Below are 20,920 nucleotides of genomic sequence, written 5' to 3' on the forward strand. Positions count from 1 at the left end.
CTGGAAACTGGGGATTAACATGAGGCCAAGAAATTGAGATAATCATGCATTTGATCCCTACATAAAATCATTACAGAATCTAAAGGAGAATAAAAATTAAAAGAAGGAAAATAAAAAGATAAGGAGATATAAAAAAAAGATGTGGTCTGGAACAATTCTAACTTATGAGCATCCTTTTGTTTTTCTCTTGTCAGCTCTTAAAAAACAGCTCAAAGGAAAAATAATGTTATTTTTCCCACTATTACCTATGTTCCAGAGTGCAGCTCAAACATGTACTTGGCAAAGAGGAGTTTCTGAATAGAAAAGAGCTTAGTGACAACTTCCTTGCAAATAGAATCACCATAATCTGATGTCTCAGCTGCCTTGTCACAAAACTCTCCACCTCAGAGATTCAGTTACACAGTTTATCCCATGTTCAAGCTGCCGGCTCACTTCCATGGCAACTGCTCCTCATATTGTACCTCTGACTAAACTGAAAACCTTCCTCACCAGATGGAGAAGAGATGGCAGCACAGCACAGGAAGCAGAGAGGTTACTAATAACTAGCAAGAAATAAGGAGGACACTGGAGAGGTAAATACAAATTCACAGGATACAGAAAATTCCCAGAGCTGCTCCAGTTCTAACTGAAGTGTCTGTGGAAGTTAATTTAGCCATTAGTCATAGAATGAAAAACAGTTCTGCTGCTTGTCCACTACTTCTATTAATACCTCAGCAGCTTTTGAAGGCCCAAAGAATCACAGAATATTCTGAGTTGGAAGGGACCCACAAGGATCATTCTCCATTCAGAAATGTGCACTGTACTTACTTCCTTCAGATTATTTATTTCATTCTCTTGTCTTTTATTCACTGATGCTAGTTTCTTATTGTGCTGTATGGCTTCCTGCACTTTAAATAAAAGTTAAAGCATGTTAACAAATAATTTCACATTTGAATGGATATTTGATTTATAACTGCAATATATGTGCATATAATTTATTTCAAAAAGCAAACCTAGAACTGAAAATATGATTCAACCACATTTTCTGTGTATTTTGATACCACACTGGAGGATTAAACCAGGTAGTACAAGTTGTGTATACCTCAATGACTTAAGACTTTTCTGTATGATGGCTTGCCTTTTTAAACTGTAATTTAATTTTTAGTGTCTTATGATGTCATTTTAGTAGGACTTTTAATCTTGGTTTTATTTTTTAAAGCTTTGCTTGTAATTTTCTGATGAGTTTTATTATTTTCAGACAAACACAGAACACAATGAGTCACAGAACAAAATAATAACTGAGTTAATAGATGCAGAGTTATGTGCATACAAGCCATGAAAGACAGAAAAACATCAGAGGTCCACCATGGGGAATGATGGACAACAGCCTCACTGCACAATAAGAAGTTTTGCAGTTTTGAATATGTGCTTAAAAATTAAAATACTGATGAATGTAACTGCTATCTTCTGATATAACATAGGAAAATTCCCCAGAAAAACAAGCAGGCCAAAACTGGTAAAACTTTCTCCTATTTTTCAACAAAAGTAATGTGCTCACTCTCTAGCTTTGAAGTACAATCAGCAGACATTGCTTAGTAGTGTCCAGTAATGTTCTGGATTTAAAATGTTTATAATTGAATACAACAAATAAGTTGAGGTATTGAAATACCACAAATATACATAGAATATGTTACCAGTTTATTCAAATTAGATTTGAAAAAAAACCTAGTTTCAAGCAGAAACTAAAATTTTGGTAAGATTCAGTAACTGAAGAAGGTTTTTTTGTTTGATAGTTCCCCAGTATAATTTCCTGTGTGGTCACATACATGACTGTAGCAGTGGATCAGCAAAGAGCACTGAGGAACCTACCAAGATATTTGATACTTGGCATGGGGGAGCTCCATCTCATTGCTGTGAGAGCTCTGCAAGCCCAAGTGCTGGGGGACATTTGAGGCATACATACCACTGTGCTCTAGTTTGCCATGAACACCTTTTACAACTCCAAACCGAGATGCAATAGTAGCATAGCACCTCTCAACTTCATTCAGCTTCTTATGATGCTCTTCTTTTGCTGTTAAGTGCATCTGCAACTTTTGATCCTGTTAGGAACGTGAATGAAATACCCATTTAATGACAGTAATAGCTCTGCAAGTGCTTTTGACTGTAACAGCATAAATGCAAAATCCTTCCCAGAATGTTTCAGTTGTCTATTTCATATCTAATGGCCTTTCCCATTACCAAATGGCACAAAGAGAGACAGAGTCATCATGATACTCAAAGGATTTGAGCACCTGGCATTTGAGGAGAAGCTGAGGAACCTGTGACAGTTCAGCCTGGAGAAGAGCTGATAAATGTCTATATACCAGGGAGGTGTGTGTGTATAAAGGAATAAAGAAATCAGACAGAGTCTTTTTAGTGGTGCTCACTGACACAAAGTGAAAGACAGGAAATTTCACTTAAACTTGAGGGGAAAGAAATCTGTTGTAAGGTTGGGCAACTGGAATAGGTTGCACAGGCAGGCTACAGAATCTATCCATGGAGACACTTCAAACCAAGACATGGCTCTGTGACACTGGCTCCACTGACCCTGCTCTGAGCATCTCAAGAGACCCCTGACACCTTCATCCATTCCAGTTCTGGGCTTGGAAAAATGACACAGCCAAGGGCAATTAGGAGAGAGTTTGGGTATTTGACACACCTAAATTTTCAACACACTTGCTAAAAATCAGAAGTGCATCAACTACTTCAAGATGCTGACTTTGATTTAGATTAGTGAGATTAATGCAGATTAATACCCCATGCTTCCCAGAAAAAAATATAAATAACCTTTCAATAAGTAATTCTTAACTTTGCAGTATCAATTAGCAGTTCTAGTATCATGAAATATGATGGAATCACTTAGTGTATGTGTAGGGAAAGTTTCTAACTACTTTTATAAGCCTCTAATACTTCATTTTACTTCTGTTCACATGTTGGCCTAAGTAATAGCACAAAGAAAACTCACATGGTAGTTAAGTACAATATATTTAATGAATTTTACCAGTCTCTCTCATTTTGTGGAAGCTGTTCAATGACACTTTTTTTAAAGCTACTTATTACCCTTGTAACACTAAGATTTTTGTTGATTGTTTTGTAGGTGCTATTTGGTGAATTTTAAAACTAATTTTCACTGAAGAGAATGGGTTGAATTAATTCCTCAGAAAGGATAATCATTTGTTTTGGTATCTAATCTATTTCCAATCTACAGTAGAGCAACACAGCAATTAAAAGGAACTGAGCCAAATTCCTTCCTGTGTGTAAATTCAAGTTACACCAGGATGCATCTGGCCCAGTCTGTTTGGCTTTGGCAAGGCTCCATTTCCACACAGTAACAAATGCAATACATGTCCAGGCATCAGAGGATAATAAAAGCTGATAGTAATCAAAAGAAATGACCACCATAAGACTAGCAAAACAGGATATACAATACAAATTTCTCATGTTTTATAAGGTATGAAATTAAACACACTACGGGCAAATGGAAAGTCATAATGGAAGCACTGGTAAAGAAACACCAGCACTTACAGAAATCACTGCAAGGAATGGAGTTTGAAAATGTTCTTATACTTTCCCCTTTTCTTAATCATAAATTAACTGTTGAAGATCTGTGCTTAACTAATGCTAATTTTAAAACAAAAACATTAAAAGGAAAGATTTTCTTTGTTTTTCCTGGTAGTTCCCTCAGGTATATTTATTCTAAGAAATCAATGAACAGGGAGACAGCCATAATTTGTGGCAAGATCAGAGGGGTTTTGCAGTTTTTAATATGCATTTTTATTTAGTGTCATCCCAATTCCTTTCTTTAGTCAGCAAGATGGTGCTAGCCCCTCCTCCTCTGTCAAAAAGTTGAAATATGCTTTGCTACTTCACAGGGCTCTTTCCAGGGAAAAAAGGAGCTGGCCTGCTCTATCTGCAAGAGTTTTGTTAAGAGCTTAACACTTGCCTAAATATGATTTTTGATGGCAGGCTGCTCTCCAGGCTTAATGGGCAGAGAAATAAAAGCCTGAGTATGTGATTTGTCTCCTCACAGAGAAAATGCTGTAAACCATTCTTCCACAGAAGACAATCAAGAAACACCAGGAGACACTGCAGGATAGGGAGTGGATGACCCTGGAGTTGGAGTGAGACCCAGAGAATCTTGGTTCTTCTTCCTTAATTCTGATAGTGCAAGAACAGGAATTATTGCACTGCCCTCCACCAGTAATAAAGATAAGCTGGGATGGGGAGTGGAATTGATTGTGGCCATATGGCTTGTTGAGGCACAATGATTTCTTGGTGGAACTAGACCCGAGAAATAGCTCAGGGTCAAGTGGGTGACTGGAGAAACACAAAGAGGGAATTGCTCATATCTCAGAGATATTCTGGAAATGGAGTCACTAGTCAGAGGTACTCAGTGAAGCAGAAGGTGGTAATTGGGAGGTGAAAGTGTCAGAGAAACAAAGGAGATGCAATGGCATGGAGACCTAAGGCAGGATCACATGAAAATTATGCAAAAGGCTACCAACTGTAGGTCTTTGAAATAGAAAAATTTTCACAACAGTTCCTCCAGTTCTCACTGGTTTTCTACTTAATAATAATTGGGTTTGATTTATATTGTATCACTGCCTCCTCACTGTGTTTTAAACAACATAGGATGATTACAGGCAAACTACTAAAAGACTCAAAAAGGAAACAAAAACAACATTCCTATCTTAGATTATTAAGAATAAACCAACTTTTGAAATTTATTTAACGTTTTGCAGTATTTACTTTTTCATTAATTTGATGACTACACCTGTATTAGAAAACTAAATGGTGGCAGGGAAGTTCTCAGGAAATGCCTGTACTGTTGTTAGAACATCCCTGAGACATTTTGGCCTGTGCCCAGTAGGACTTAAAGTAGTTCCTGGGCACAGTTCAGGTGACTGTCTGCTGGGAATGATGTGGGGTATTTGGATCCAAATTCCCTCTTTTCTGAACAGTGGTAGGGTTTAATCAACTTAGACTATTTGACTGCAGCTTCACTAAATGGTTTCACATATATCTAGTTTCCAATAAAAACAGTAAGGGGAAACAAGAAAAGAGGCCACATGCAGAGAATTCTGGCATTCTCTAGTGTATCATCTCTCAGGAGACCAACACCTGACCATTTTCCTCCAGTTACTTCCTAATTCAGCAGCAGGAAAACAAATACAATACAGAGCCCACACTCAATCTATTGATTATTGAGTGTTCTATCAATTGAGCTGGCTTAGTAGTAATCCCCTGCAGCCCCTGCACAAGGGCTACTGCTTATATGCAGTGAGGTGCACAACAACTGCATGCTGCATCCAATAAAGACAAATAAATAATAAAATACCTAAAAAAAGCCTTGATTTGTTTGTCTCTCTTCCAATAAGAAGCAAAACCATCCACTATTTCAAAATTATAGAATATGTGGTAAGAATTATATCAGCACTACTTGTATAAACTTAACTGGACAGTAGGTGTTTATGTGAAGTATTAATATTGCATATACTATTCTAAAGGAACAGATTTAAAGGAACAAAAACAGAATAAAAAGCTACATTAGTAAGGCACACAGTCCCCAGTACACACAGAAGCTCCTTCACTGACTGGCAGGGTTTCTAAAGTGCCAGATATAAACTGAACAGCACATCTGCTTACCCTCAAAACACACACCAGAGAATGATATAATCTGCCTTGAACAAAATTGAAATAGAAATGGGTCTCAGATAAATGATTGGTTCAGAATTTCATCCATTTTATTTTTAAACACTTTGCCACTGGTGATGACCTATGTCTACATGGGTGGCTACTACCCTGATCCCTTGAATGTACCATTTATTCAGTGCAACCATTCAGGGAGTAAAGTTGGTAGAATTTGACCTAAAACTGCATTAGCCCACTACTGCAAAAGGTTATAGGAAAGAATTCACTTTATTTACCTTGTGGGGTATTTTGCTTTCATCATATCATATCTCAGAGCATTTTCCCTAAGTAAGTCCCAACTGTACCTGTTCTGTTTAGTTCTGCATGCAAAAGAGGATTTCAAGCATCTTGCCCTCACTCAATAGCATTTTAGATTACCATACTCTGTATCAAAGCAAATGCTTTCAAAATATTCAAATGATCAAATAATGAAAAGTTTATAAACATAAGAAATACATTTGTTAAAGCAGCATAGATGCATTTCCATCTTAAAGAAAAGGTGTTGTCCTTTAAATATTCTCATTCATTTGGAAGACTGAGCTTGTATGTTATGAAAGAAAGAGAATATGTGAAATGACCTAAATGTAAGTCCAATTATTCTGTATATTTTCAACACATTTTTAAATCAGCTGCATTTTAGGAATAAATACAAGTTAAAAGTGAAGTTAAGACAAAACACATTTTATGTTGCCTTTGATCTTTAACTTGTAGCCTTATCTCCCAGGTCAGAGGGCACATTATTCAATTTCACCATATTTTGTGTAAAACCACTGTAGCGTTGAAGATGACTTTCAGTACAAATGTCATGGTACTTAAAGCTAAACTGGACTCTAGTTTTTTGAGCTTCTTAATTAAAATCACAGTTTGTAATGGTCTGACAATATTATCTTTATTCTTTCCAGTTGAGCAGCAGCAGAAGTTTCACAGCATTTATTCAATCAAGCCTGGCAATGTTTCTGTGGCTCACTCTTTCTCTTCCTAAAACAGACAACAGGGTTCAGAGCCACTGTGCTGTCACTCTGGGTAAATTTATTCCCTGTGTCAAAGGGAGTAAAGCTGCACTGGATGAAATCTAAACTGTGCAGGGAAACTGATGTTAAGAACTAATTCTGAGGAGTAAAAAAGAATGAGAGGAAAACCACCAGTTTTTCTTAAAAGGAAAACCAAGAATTGCTAGGAATTCTCTATTACTATTTGAGATTATTATGCTAGATCCTATCAGAGTAAAAAAAATTACATTGCTTAAATGACTGTCTATTAAAAAATCTTTAATCTATAAAAAGAACAAATGTACCAATTCTACTTTAATTCAGTGAGGAAAAAATACCACATGATGAAGTGTAACTATCATACTAAAAGTCTAAAAACATTGCATTTGTAAGATTTCCAGATTTGGAGCTGATACATCTTTGTGTTATTTCTGATAATTATCATATATCATTTAAGTATTTAAATCAGCTAACAGTGAATTATACTCTAAGCATACTCTTTTCATCAAAGCTCTTTCTTCTTTTTTACTTTTTTTTTAACTTTTGTTATTTTCTTACCATTTCATTCAGTTTCTTTTGTAAAGTGTATTTTGAAATCTGTAAAACAGAGAGTTATTCATTAAATGGTATTTACATTTTTTCTGACAACAACCTGCACAATTAAGTATTATTATACCTAGGTTTCAATTGCATTTGTTATTAGCTCATCCAATACAGTAAATTAATATTTTGAATTAATGCTGGCACAATTGCATTTATTATTAGATTCACTTTACTTCATAATGTTACTTCAATATTGAAATTATGTAAAACCACTTTACACTGATTTATTACTAGAGGAGTTTTGAAAAAGTGCATAAATCCTTGTGTTTTCTGGCAGGCATCATAAAAGTAACATGCAAATGGACCACAGTCTGTAGACCCTTAGAAATAAACAGAGAGGAAGACAGAGGTAGAAATGAAAGTGTTCCCTCAACTGCAGGAAAAGAAATGTGTCCCCTGTTGGAAAAAAAACTAAAAACATTTTATGACATATTCTAAATGGTAGCATATAAAGATATAATGTACCAATCTCACATGCTTTAATAATACAAGGCTGACATTAGAAGACATTAACACTTTTTAATACCCCACTGACAGAGTATTTTGATTTGTATAATGCTTAAGTATAAGAAGGAAAAACAGAGCAATGTTAAAGAACTCAGAGTGTACAAATATTATAAGGAAAATAATATTTCTAGGAAAAAACCTAGAGAACAATCATTTGAAAGTAGAGTTCTGACTCTACAGACAAGAACAGAACTGAATTAAAAGTTCTTCACTCTTGTACTAGGCTCATTTCCAAACAATTTCTCTGGGACTAGATGTCCATTGTCACCTCCTGCTTCCCCAAGTCACAGCAGAATTTCCTAGATCTGACCTGTTCTTGACACAAATTCTTGGTCTGTGAACATTCAACATTTAAGATAATTTTTTTAAAATTTGTGGTTTATCTTACAAAAGAAAGGCCAGTGGGATCTTTCATTACTCTTGTTATCCACATATTATGTTCAGCCAAGCATGAAGGGATGAATTTTCTACATCATCTGTGCTATGCCAAGGTCTGAGCAAGGCAACAAAATCCTTACAGTTATTTTTCAGAAGGCCAGCCATGAGAATCAATTTTTTTTGCTCCTAAAATACATTCCATATTAACTAAGTGATTAAACAAACAGTCTGCTACCAAGTAAATGCCTTCCATTATAAGAGAATGTTAGTAAGAACCAACACAAGTTTCAAGATCATAATAATAATCCATTATAACCCTTTTTTTAAAATAGAATTATTACCCCATTCAGTTTTAGGTTGAAAAATAATTAGTTCCAGGTAATGCATTACAATGCAAATGTGTAAATACAGAAACTTCTCAGTGAAACAGAGGAAAACACTGAAAAACACAGGGAGCCCTACAAATTAGAGGCCCAGGTGAATATTTAGTTCTGTTTAGGAGCCCAAAACCAGGGATCTCAGACAGGTAAATAAACAAGAATGTGAAGAAAGAGGAAGGCTGTGGAAATTAAAAGAAGGCACATTTCACAAACTTTTTGAATTTCCCTCCTTCTGCTGAAGGAAAAGAACATTAGCTGGAAGGCTGACTTAAAGTAGTCTTGAAGACTGGAACAGAAACTCAGTGTTACAAAGTGAGCTGTCCTAGAAAGATTAAACAATAAGGCCTTAAAGGCCCTCTTAAAACCAGAAATTTTTTTGCTAGTAAAAATCCTAATACCAAAATTCTTGCATTACAAGAAATGTTATTTTTAAAAAGCAATACTTACCTGTAATGCTTTTAATGTTTCTTTCAGTCCATCAATTTCTTTTTCTTTTGTTTCTACAGCAAGTTGGTATTTTCCCTTTCAACAAAAGCTGTACTTCAGATTTTGGACAGAATAAATGCATTTACAACAAGAATTTACCAAAAAGAATGTTACAAAAATCAAGTGTTACTCTGCTATTCACAATTCACTAGTGAATAATTCAGCTAAATAATTTTTAAAAGTAGATAAATACTGCTATAAAAAGAAAAGTGAAAACACAATAGTATATTTTTCCCACTTACCACTGTATTCATCAAGTGAATACAGTGGTGCAGAAACTGATCTTTCAACTCTGTCTTAAGCTTAATTTATTCTTACAGTTACTTTGGTATAAAGTACTATTCAATGCAATGGAAATAGTTAGAAGGAAAAATTAATTAGCATACAACTTAATTCTGAAGCTGTCATTGAAAACACAAATCAGACTAATAAGTGGGTATGTGTGGACAAATGAATTGTCTTAACAAGAAAAAATTACTCAATCAGAAAATATAAAATAAATAGCAGTAAGTATCAATGCAGCAAACAATAAAGTTTCTTCTGATATACTTTCAAGCCATTTAACCAGTTTGCCAGTTCTTATGCCACATGCAGCATATTCATCTGCTCTAAACCACTGGGAAATTTAAATGAAATAACAGAGGCTACATGCAGACATTCACTGACTTCACTGTTTCAAACAGGTTCATTGTACACCAAATGTAAATCCTTTATTCAGAGGAGGAATTGGGCACTCAGCCTGGCATAAAAATTTATGTAGCTAACAAAATCCACATAAATTCAGGCTAAAATTTCTCATTTCAGTTTTGGTCAAGTACCTTAGGAAACCAGCTCAGCTAAATCAATAAAACCCCTATTAAAATCTGGTTTCTCTAAGGCAGACATGTTAGAAATGTTTTTTTCCAGTACTACTTGTAAAGGTCAATTATCCCAATGTATCATAATCCTCTAGAATAAAGTATATTTTGTATAGCTGCAATAGCTTTCCTCAAATGCCATAGCAAGAAACATAATGTAATTGGAATATACTTAGTTTATACTTTGGACATGTTTGGCAAGTTTTATATTATTATCACTTGCTTATGCTCTTCTTTGGATGACAAACAACAAATAATTGTAGGGTACCTTTTCTTCTTCCATGGCAAACATCCTGGCCTGCAACTTGATTGTCAGTCACATAAGAAAAAAGCAGAAACCAAAATAAACAAAAAACTCAGAACAGCACATGGCAATAATTTTATTCATGCAATTTAACAAGAAAATATAGTTATATTAACCTGCATAGTATAATTCCTGGGTTTTTTTTTTTACTATAGGAACTGTAGAGTTACAAGGAAAAGTTTGTGAATCTCAAATTATTTTCTCAAGGAACAAACTTAACTGTCAGTTTCTTTTTTTTTTTTTGTGATATGATGGTGATGCAGCATTAATGACAAATTCTTCATCACCAAGGGCAACAGTTTCAGTTCCTATGAACACTCTCTTCACTTGTGTCTGCTCATTGTAATATGGAGAATAAAATGCAGGAATGAAACATTCTTTCAAATGTTGGGCTGGGTAATTTGTGTGGCAGATCTTTTACCATGGTTTATGAATCTACCCTTGCAGAGGTCATGCTAAATTAGAGGGGGAAAACCAAACAAAGAAAAACAATAAGGGAAGTGTTAGAAGAAGCATTATTTTCTCTAGGAGATTTTGAAATATAAAAATTAAAAATTCCAGGAGTAGCATCTGGAAAGAATGGCCAAAATACAAGCATAATGCTGTGGCCTTAAGAAAGGACATGATTTTTTTGGTTTTTGTATATTCTAACATTTTATATGCAATAGAAAAACATTTTCATGCCAACTGATAACTTGCTATGATGCCATCATATTTTAAAATCCCCAGTCAAAGCCAAAGGCTTTATTTTGTTACCTGTTTTTTTAAAAGCTGCCATAGCTTCTTTGTTTTGTTGTTGCAGTGTGTCAGTCTGATGCTGCAGAGTTTCCTGCTCGTGTGAAATAACAACAGTATGAGTTAAGTATTATTTTAGAACAAATCATATATAAAGTATTTCAAGAAAAGGGTGACCTATTGTTAAACATTTTTAGAAAGGCACAACTGACTAAAAAACCCTGAAGACTAAAATGACACAATTTTAAATGGTAATTGTCTTTTTGGTAGCAGCTTCTCTTTAATTCTCAACAGGTAACAATTCTCCCCTCTGGAATACCATCCACATCCACTGCCATCTTAAGACAGCACTTTGACACTGGACCATGTAGTTACAATAGAATTTTATTACCCAATAAAAATAGAATCCCATTGAAAAATAACTATCTGTTATTCTGTTTGCAGTTAAATTTTACTCATTTAACAAGCTACCTGAAAGAGCTGAAGGAGGGTAGAAAAGTGTAAGGCAATATGATGAGATTTCTATCACCCTCCTCCTGACTTTATTCTCATCCATAAAAATAAGAAAATGAGTGAAGATGAACTTTTTCTGCGCTATTATTTCATCTCATAATCTCATAGGTTAATACTACACTCTACAAATTGGAAATCTCCAACATCTTTAAGCATCATGCTTCTCTATAATATACTTCACCTTTACCATGGAAGGTATGTATGAAAGACCAGGATTTTTTCAGCTCCCAACACTGAAATATATCAGGTAAAGATAATTAAGAGGCTCTGTCCTTGAATAGCTATCTCAAAATATAGATGGGTGTTTAGCTAAGAAATATTAGTGTGAAGCAGGAAACAATCCAGTAATGACTGCACAAAAATAAATAGAAATTGAGACTATTAAAAAGAATTAATGGGATAAAAAATAAGTTGAGAATCTGTTTCACACACAAGGAGTCAATTTTTTTCTTTTACCTTAATAGAAATTGAGACTTTTTAAACATAATTTCCTTTCCAAAACTGCTTTCTCCAGCAAGATGGTGTTGCTTTCACATTGTACAAGTGAGAGTTGTTGCCTTTAGATAGGAGACCAGAATCCATGGACATAAGGTGTTCCACATCCATTTAATTATTAACTCATCATAAGATGAGTGGAGAAAGTTTTGATTTGTGTATAATAAATAATGAACAAAAATGAATATTCAGAATCATATAAAAGTCTTGAGAAAGGTTTTCCTCAGGTGTCCCTTAGCCCTGTGTCCAAGGACAGGTTCTCCAGGGGGTGACAAGCATGTGAAGTGCAGTAGTGCAGGGACAGCAAATCAACTTTTCCCACTGCAGTATTCCTGCTCACCACAGGAATAAAATTTTATACCCACAGCACTGCCAGATTAAGATGGCACTATAAAATACAAGATTTCAAGCCAATATAATGAAATAAATTATGAAGACATCAGTCTGGTTTCATTAAACAGTCATCCTTTATACAACTTTGCCACAGATGTATTGAAAAAGAAACCTATATGCTTAACTATGTACTGTATATTCAAGTGAGGTATTTTATTTTCAAAAAGACAGGGGAGTGTCTACAAATATTCATTTTCTAACAAGCCTCACACACAAGATTATATCAGATAAAACATTATATGATGTCTGTCAGAAATTCAGGCTTGGAAGAAATTTTCCATATATGTCATGCATGTGTGGTACAGGGAGACTGAAGAAAAATGTGGTTTTTTTTTTTAAATATGAACAAAATCACCTTTGATATTATGATGTTACACAAGCATGAGTATACTCACTAGATTTAAAGGAATGTATTCTCTAATTATTATGTTTTCCCTCTTGAATGTATATTTTTCAGGAGCTGCAGCAACATATTCATAAAATGTAGACAAATTTTAATATTCTAATATATCTTAGCTGATGTAATGTCTTTATTTCAAACTAGTTTGTAAAATTTAAGGTAAAATAAAATGAATGACAGAAATGTTGACTGAAAGGAAAATCTATTAAGGAAATGGTAAAACAGAACCTTTGACAAAGCAGAAGAAGATGTTTACTTATTGAACTACTGTTGTGGTCAATATGATTTTGCATCCAGAAACAAGCAGGTCACAAGTTCAACCTAAATATCATACTTAGAATTTTCATCTTACTGGAGTGTCCAGGACTGGAAATTCCTATTGGCTTGTTCCTTTGAAGTTCCAGAATATTTGCTCACATGAAGTTCCCAAAATCTACCACTCATTGTTTACATCAGCTTTGCCATGTGCCAATGCTAAGTGCAAAGTACAGGAACAGAATTCACCTCACTACCTGTAAGCTCCATCTTTTTATGAGAGGTAAATTAAATCGCTGTTAAGGTCTTAGAATGAGTGGAAATCCTCCCTTTTGAACCCAGAATATTAAGCACTGCAGTGCTAGGTTAAGAAAAGCAAAGAAGGGTTACAAATTGAAAGCACTCTTGCTTTTACAAATATAAAATGTTTCCTGTTTCTGTGTGCACATATATATCTTTCAAGAAAGAAAAGCACAGAGTTAGGATTATTAATTTAAGATGGTTAGGATGAACTCCAAGATGAAATAGCCTTCCTTTACAACTAAGATGTTAAATATTCCAAGATCAAGGATAGAGCTGAAATTATTGTTTTTTCTGGGGTCGTAAAATAAACGGAGTGAAGCCTTTTATCTTGTGCCCTAGTGACAGGGGTCATAGGTTTGATTGTATTAAAGAAGGGAATGCATTTCCTAGGAAAGCATAACCTCAGGAGCCCTGACTCTGAGAAGAATGTTGGACTTTTGTCACTGAATACTTCATTCTCAACATTTAATAGCTGACAAAGTACCTCTGAGTATGGATAACATACAACTTAATGTTCAAAATAACTTTTTGGGGAAATTACCATTTCCAAAAGATTGCGAGCAAAGTTGTTTGCTGCATTGACATTTGCACTTGCCACAGCCAAGCATAAAACAGAGAAGCTGCTACACAATTTCCCTCACACTGATGTGTCAACATGCCTCATATTCAGCTAAATGTCTTATTGCCTCAGTATTTCCATCTCTTTTGACTGAAGATTGCCAAGTCATGCCAAATATTTTTATATTCCCTTGGTAAACACATTTCTAAGCTGGGCACAATCAAAATCAAAATAAAAACTACTGCAGTAGGTGATGTACTGATGTTAATGACTAAATAATAAGCTACTGGCTAGCACATTCTACCACTGAAATAAAAATAGCTCTAGAAAGAGGAATTGTAACAAATCACAATTTATATTAACATATTTAAATTCCATTTCAGCTGATAAAACACTAAAAGCATGCAGGAAAATTACCTTCTGCCATTCAAGTTCCTGTTTCTCTATAACAATTTTATTTATTTGGTCTTCATAATTAGTTTCTGTTTCCTAGATAAAAACAAAACATTAAAAAAAGTCAAAATACTGAGATGAAGAGAAATTCAGTGAGATGCAAAAGTGTTTCAAGAATCCACTGTAGTCAATGATACAGATAATCATAATGACTCAATCTTTGGGACATCTTAAATATTCAGCTCAAAACATCTGAATCTTTATTCTCTGTGACATCTCCCAGGACAACTGAAAAGTTTGTGTCAGCAATTACTTCTGTTATTATGGAAAAAGTGAAATATTTATCGTTATTTTCTGTGCCAAGAAGCCTCCTGACCTACCAAACAAGAGAAATTGAAACAGAATCATGGATAATCAACACATATTTCTGGTAAGATGAGCTACCAGAAAATCTAAGATCATTACTGAAGTCCAGTGTTTCATCTATGATCCACAAAATGTACTAATAGCAGGAAGGTGTGTTACAGATCCTGTTCTTCCAGAAGCACTTAGTCAAGAATCAAACTATTACTTTTGATAATAAATGAGAGTTACCTTCTCATACTTGCAGTTGCTAAATATTTATGAGAAATTTCCTGAAACATTCTGGTATTAAAATTAGAATCAGCTTCCCTTTGGAGTCCAATTTTTATGAGCATTGGCCTTAATTTGTCCTTCACAAATCCATTATTCAAAAAAAAAAAACCAAAAAAAAAACCAGAACAAAAATTTCCCCTATGAAGAGTCACAACTTCCTGCAAGAACAATACTCAGCTTTTTGATGCATGTCATAAGCAACTCAGCACTGTCCAGTTTCTGCACATAGTCAAAATAATGAATATCCTTCAAGGACCTGGAGAGCTGCACTAATTGTGTCACTGAGCTTCAAAAGGCTGCTGAAAAAGTCACCACTTTAAGCTAAACCTGATTTGTCTTTGATGAATCCTTGCACCAATAACATTTACTGAGGTATTGTGTTGGACACATTCCAGGCAAGGGCCAAACTGACTGTATGAGGGCAAAAGAATACTCCCAATACCCAAAATACTCCCAAAAATGTGCATTTTGATATTTTTTTGTGAAAATTTATGCTGTTCTTAAATTCAACTTCACTACAGTTTAAATCTTGCAATCTTAATTGTTGGAAAAATTCAAGTACTCTTAAAGTGATTCACACTTTGAAAATTGGTTAGAACCTTAGGAAACAGTCACAACTTGGAGGGAAAAAGGAGATAAAAATAAAAAATAAAAGAAGGCCTCAAAAGAATCATTCTCTTAATACTGGGGTTTAAGTAAAATTCTACTGAATTGCAATCCCATGAACAACTATAATCTGCCATGAGACTAAAAAGATGCCACCTCTGGATGAAGCAATAACTTTTCTGATACACTGAAAGAACAAATGGAGGCTCTTTCTCTTTCCCAAGTAAAGAAGATAACATAATTTTTTTGGCTATAAAATATACTGCATCTTTAAAAATGCAATTCTTTCTGAAGCCCAATATGAATAAGTGTTCCAAGTTTCTGATTCAAGGATATTTACAACACTTCAACAATTGATGCAAAACAGTTTTAAAGACTTTGCATCACTTAGGACAATATTTGATTCACAGCCCCACTATTTATCAATAGAAAGAAAAGAGTAAAATATGTCCCGAGAGATTCAAAATAGTTTTTTGACATTGACATCTTTTATAGGGTTTTAAGGTCAAAACTGACTTCCTTGATTAGCAGATAGTTTACAGGCAAATGTGTGGAGTGAAGCACACTTCTTTCCACAGGAGGCTAGTCCCAAGCATTTCAAGAGATTCTTGCAAATTCTAAATATGTGCCTCAGCACTCATGTGAATTTCACATATAAAATACTGAACAGACATTTAAAATTAAAATTTGGGAACTAGAGAAAAGGTCTGTAGCTTTTGCTTCTCTGATATGTACTGGTAGAATACAGATGAAGAAGTAACCTAAAGATTTCACATGACTTTTGGTAAAAAAAAAAAAGACAAAAAAAAAGAGAGAACTTTAAAGATTATTAAAATATTTTCAATGATTCCCAATCCCAGTTCTGCTGTAACAAATAGCTCTGCACAGTTAAAATGTTATTTTTTCTGTTACTATTCTATAAATTCTGAAGGAAAATAGATCCCCCTAATTTCCCTTCAGTTATAAAACCAAATGAGATCGACTTGGAGCTTTTAAAAAGGTGTAAACTTCTACCATTTATGCCATTAATCAACAAATGCTATGAAAATGATATATTATTAGCAAAAATCTTGCTCAAAATTGTAAGAAAATTGCATTAGATTCCCTTTTAAGCAAACCCTTTGCTGTGAATAATTAAGAGGATAAAACAAAATTCTAAGTGAACAACACTCCTCCAATTAATTCCCAAATTATAAGGGTGTATCTGGAAGCTATCAAAAATGTGCATGTATGTAACTACTGTTGAAAAAATAAACATCATAAATACTTACACTGAGAATGAGAATTACATGACAAAAATGTTCTCAAGTGATATCACTAACAGTGAAACCTTATCCATCATTTTTACATCTTCCAAGGGACATTTATAGTTCACCCATTTGGGATTGAAAGCTTTCAAAACTTGTGTGAAGCATTTTTTTTTTAGAAGTTCTATCAGCTATTTAATAAGACAAAAACATTTTTTGCTATATTTGGGAAAACAGTATTCTATATAACTCTGATGAGGGATCAAAAACCCACAAAACCTTAAAAGTGTTCATTTTTATTAGATGCCTTAGGACTACATGGATTTAAGTGTTTTTATAAAAAAAGACTACCATAACAATAAAAGAGGAGTAATTTGATGGTTTATTTACTCGTTATAACCTTTAGAAAGTGTCAAGCCTTCTTTAAAGTGTTTGCTTCAGGCTGTAGTTTTACAAGATGGGCTGTGGATTGGTCAAGCTCCCTCAATTCCTGACCCTGAACAGATTTAGGAACAGACTACAGCTGGCTCATGTCCAAGCAGCCAAAACTGCTGCTAGGTACTTTTATTATCTTTTTTTGAACTTACAGTCTCCCTCCTACAAAATTGCACATCCAATTTTCATGCAGGTCAAATAGTACTCACAGAAACTACAGTTTCTGGTTGTTTCAGACTATAATTAGAAATTCCTTCAGGAATGAAGCAGACCACTACAATTTTTAGTAGACTTCATGGATATTGTTCTTAAGCTTTGTTTCCAGGACAAATGTTAAAGGGAGAGAAGATATTTATAGTAGCATAATTCTAACTTCAGTTCCTGATAAAACATTGTTGGATTTTCATAGTTATGACAGTTTTTAAAAAATAATAGCAACCTGTATTTGGAATCTATTCTCAAAAACTTTCCTTTTTCAGATGCAGAGACACAGAAATTTGGTCTGTCCTTAACTCCACTGCATAGGTTACAGTTTAATATTACTGTTTAATAGGTTACAATTACTCTATATTTAAACAAATCTATCAAAATATATTCCTAGAAAGGCCTGCATTGATACTTACCACACTCTCCTCTCTAACTTGAAGTAATCAGCTCCAAATCAAAAGCCACATTAATCACTTACATGAAAATTATCATCTAACACACTGCTTGCTGACTCAAGCAACGATATCACAGGATATCACACTCATGAGATCTGAAATTTCAGTGCTGTTTATTCTCTTAAATCCAGTTAAATACTTATTTTCTCCCCCAATACTCAGCTGTCATTGTTTCTATCATTTTACTAAAAAAAAAAACCAACCTAGTTTATACTTAGGTATAAAATCCAGTTAAAAGACTGTCAGCAAGAAAACACAGTCAGTTGACTGCAGAACAAGACTGACAAACATGGAAGCACTGGCTTGGTCAGTGCTTGATGAGTGGGAAAGCAAAACTGGAAAAACCAGAAGACACTCTAACTATTGGAGTGTGAAGAAATCCCTGTGGGGCAGGGCAAAGAGAAATGTAATTTTTTTGTGGATTTTAATTACTTACATATTCATATTATGTCAATACCTGTGGAGAACAAAGACCCTGTGAATAGCCAAAAGAATAAAGTGAAGCCTTATCAAGTATAATCACTTAAGAAATGTAGTCTTTAGAACAAACTTGTACGGCTGTCAAGGATTGGGATTTCTTCTGGAAGATGAAATAAATGAACAGCCCATTCCTCTGAGCAACTCTTCTAAACTGTTTTTGAGAGTTTAACTACAGTATGATGGCATTGAACAAGGATTGCATCAAGTCTCTCAAAATATTTTCTCATTTAAGATTTTCCTTTTTATTGGCATCATACAGATAATTTCATCCACAAATTTATTTTTATTAATCTGAATTTATACTGCAGCTTAACCAACCATTACAGGCAGTTTATTAAACTCAAAATACACAGTAGGTCTTGCCCAGAGTCTCCTGTTGAAGTGACAAGCAAGACAAAGAATGGGAAGGAAAACAGATGCAAATAGAAGCAAAATAGTCTCATCTGAGGCCAAACCAGAGGTCAAAGACAAAACAGAGTAAAAATCCTTGGTACTGGCTCTAGTGCCTCCCTCAGGTTATCAGTCTACAGAACCTCACTGGAAAGGAAGTAGGAAAAGTAGTAAGAGACCTGCAGAATTTTCACTTTTACTCCACTTTCTGATGGAGCAGATGACACAGTTAAAGTTTGTGTGTTTTATTCTTGGCCATGGAAAAATTATCATGGTGCAAGACAAGCACTGCAATTCTCTGAGTTATCCCTGTATTTTGGTCCATGCACTACCTTTCTTTCAGGGCTAATTAAAAATTTAGAGAATAACATCACATTGACTGAATTTGTAAGAAATTCACAGCTAAAATCAGGAGAGGGCTTTTTTAGAGGTATTTTAAAGCAAAAACATCAGTAGAGAATTCTAGTTAAAAAGATAAAAATGAATGCCACCAGGCATAAGCCAATTATTCAATAACTCTTGCTTCTTCAAAATACTAATGTTTTATATTCCAAACTTCAAATATACTAAGCAAGCAGCCCTAAACTGATTGGTAAATCAAAACCAATCAAATATGTATTCAAGGACACTCTAAGATTTCAAATTGGTTGTCTATAAAATGCTTACCTTTTTTAACATAAATTTCCAACTAAACAGGTAAATATATTCATATGTATATATATTTTAGGGTAAAAGAAAGCACAGCTGTTTTAGAAATTTAGGACCATGTCTTAAATGTGAACGTGGCTCTTAACATTTGTATCAATTTTGAAATCAAAAACAACTTTAAGGCAAAAAATTTATTCACCCTTCTGAGACAATTATAACAAAATCACAATTACTCTTGTAGCACAGGAGACACAAAACAGGCATAAAAACTCAAAGAAAAATGCCAAAAGATGAAATTCCATGGCACCCCATGAACACTTCAGGCTCTGACCAAATGCATTAGAAGTGCAACATTAAGTTAACCATGTAAATTCAACTAAGAGATCTTATAAAGATAAGTATTCTCTGATTATTATAATAAAATTAAAATTATTCTGTCTTAATTTTCAATACTAAAATAGTTTGACTTGACTAAACACTACCAGCTGTAACACAAGTTGGGGATCACATCATGACAGTTTTAACAGTACTGCACCAAGAAAGAAACATCATGCAGCCTTTCTCTCTCTCTTTTTTTTTTTTTCTTTTTAATGGCAGTCATTCCTTTGTTTATGGCTTTTAAAGAGAGGATTACAGCATTTCAATTAGATCAAAATAGGCATAAATCAATCAGGTCATCAATACTCATATTTTGCAAGTAATAATACACATCTTTTGAACAGGTCAAATTCATCAGATGAAGAAAAATACACTTTAGGTCCTTCAATACACACAACAGTTCAGAAACCCTAATGGGAGAAATAGACAAAAATGTTTACATACACCAACTGAAAAGTTACCACAGAAGAACACAAGTGAAAAATTAACTACAAGAAAAAGCAGCTGCCTTTACCAGCACAGAAGCAATTTTACCTTGCTACTACTACAAAAGGATTCAGCTCATCTCAAAAACAAAACACCCCCATTCCCAATGCACTATTATTGTAGAGGTCTAGTTTCATAGTTTAGCAATGTAAAAATGATGAAATAAATTGTTTTTAATATAGCTCTTTGCCCTCATAGGTAATTCTGAAAAGCAGAAGTAAACAGCTAAAACCACCACTTCTCTGGCAAACAGCAAATCAATTATGAAATGAGAAAGACTTAGGGACTTGGCAAATACTTGGATTCTTTCCATTTTGTATCAAAGGCTGCTCTTAAAGAGAAGAACTACAGTGAAAGACAATAATTTAATGTAGTTTATTTTATCAATAGCCCAATTATCAACACTAGCAAGTTCATATGTTATTACAAAAAAACCAAATTTATTCCCATACAACCTTCATGCTGTCTACAGGAAAATTTGCAATACAGCCAACACTTAAACCCATTCTATTTTTAAACAAAACCCTGGTTGGTGAATCACTTAAAATACAGCATGAGGCCCAGCCACACTTAAGCAATATTTATTATGATTATCTACAGAGAGACAAAAATAAGACAAATTCAAGATAAACAAATTTACCCTTCTTATCCGCAGCTCTTCTATGGCCTCCAATAAATTTGTTTTAAAGTCTA

The 20,920-nt window shown here is 34.2% G+C and overlaps 1 protein-coding gene across 1 annotated transcript in view; it reads right to left on the bottom strand.

The window, feature by feature from the left end:
* The window catches only part of CCDC73 (coiled-coil domain containing 73), a 47,808-nt gene that overhangs the window by 26,295 nt on the left and 593 nt on the right, over nucleotides 1–20,920 (bottom strand). Inside the window, 9 exon segments of the mRNA XM_079310189.1 lie at nucleotides 808–887; nucleotides 1,943–2,078; nucleotides 7,257–7,295; nucleotides 9,014–9,088; nucleotides 10,178–10,213; nucleotides 10,970–10,978; nucleotides 10,980–11,042; nucleotides 14,284–14,355; nucleotides 20,868–20,920. The exon segment at nucleotides 20,868–20,920 is cut by the window's right edge and continues 94 nt beyond it. Coding sequence (XP_079166315.1) covers nucleotides 808–887; nucleotides 1,943–2,078; nucleotides 7,257–7,295; nucleotides 9,014–9,088; nucleotides 10,178–10,213; nucleotides 10,970–10,978; nucleotides 10,980–11,042; nucleotides 14,284–14,355; nucleotides 20,868–20,920 — 563 coding nt within the window.

The sequence above is a fragment of the Erithacus rubecula genome (assembly GCF_903797595.1).
Source record: "Erithacus rubecula genome assembly, chromosome: 6".
Lineage (NCBI taxonomy): Eukaryota > Metazoa > Chordata > Aves > Passeriformes > Muscicapidae > Erithacus > Erithacus rubecula.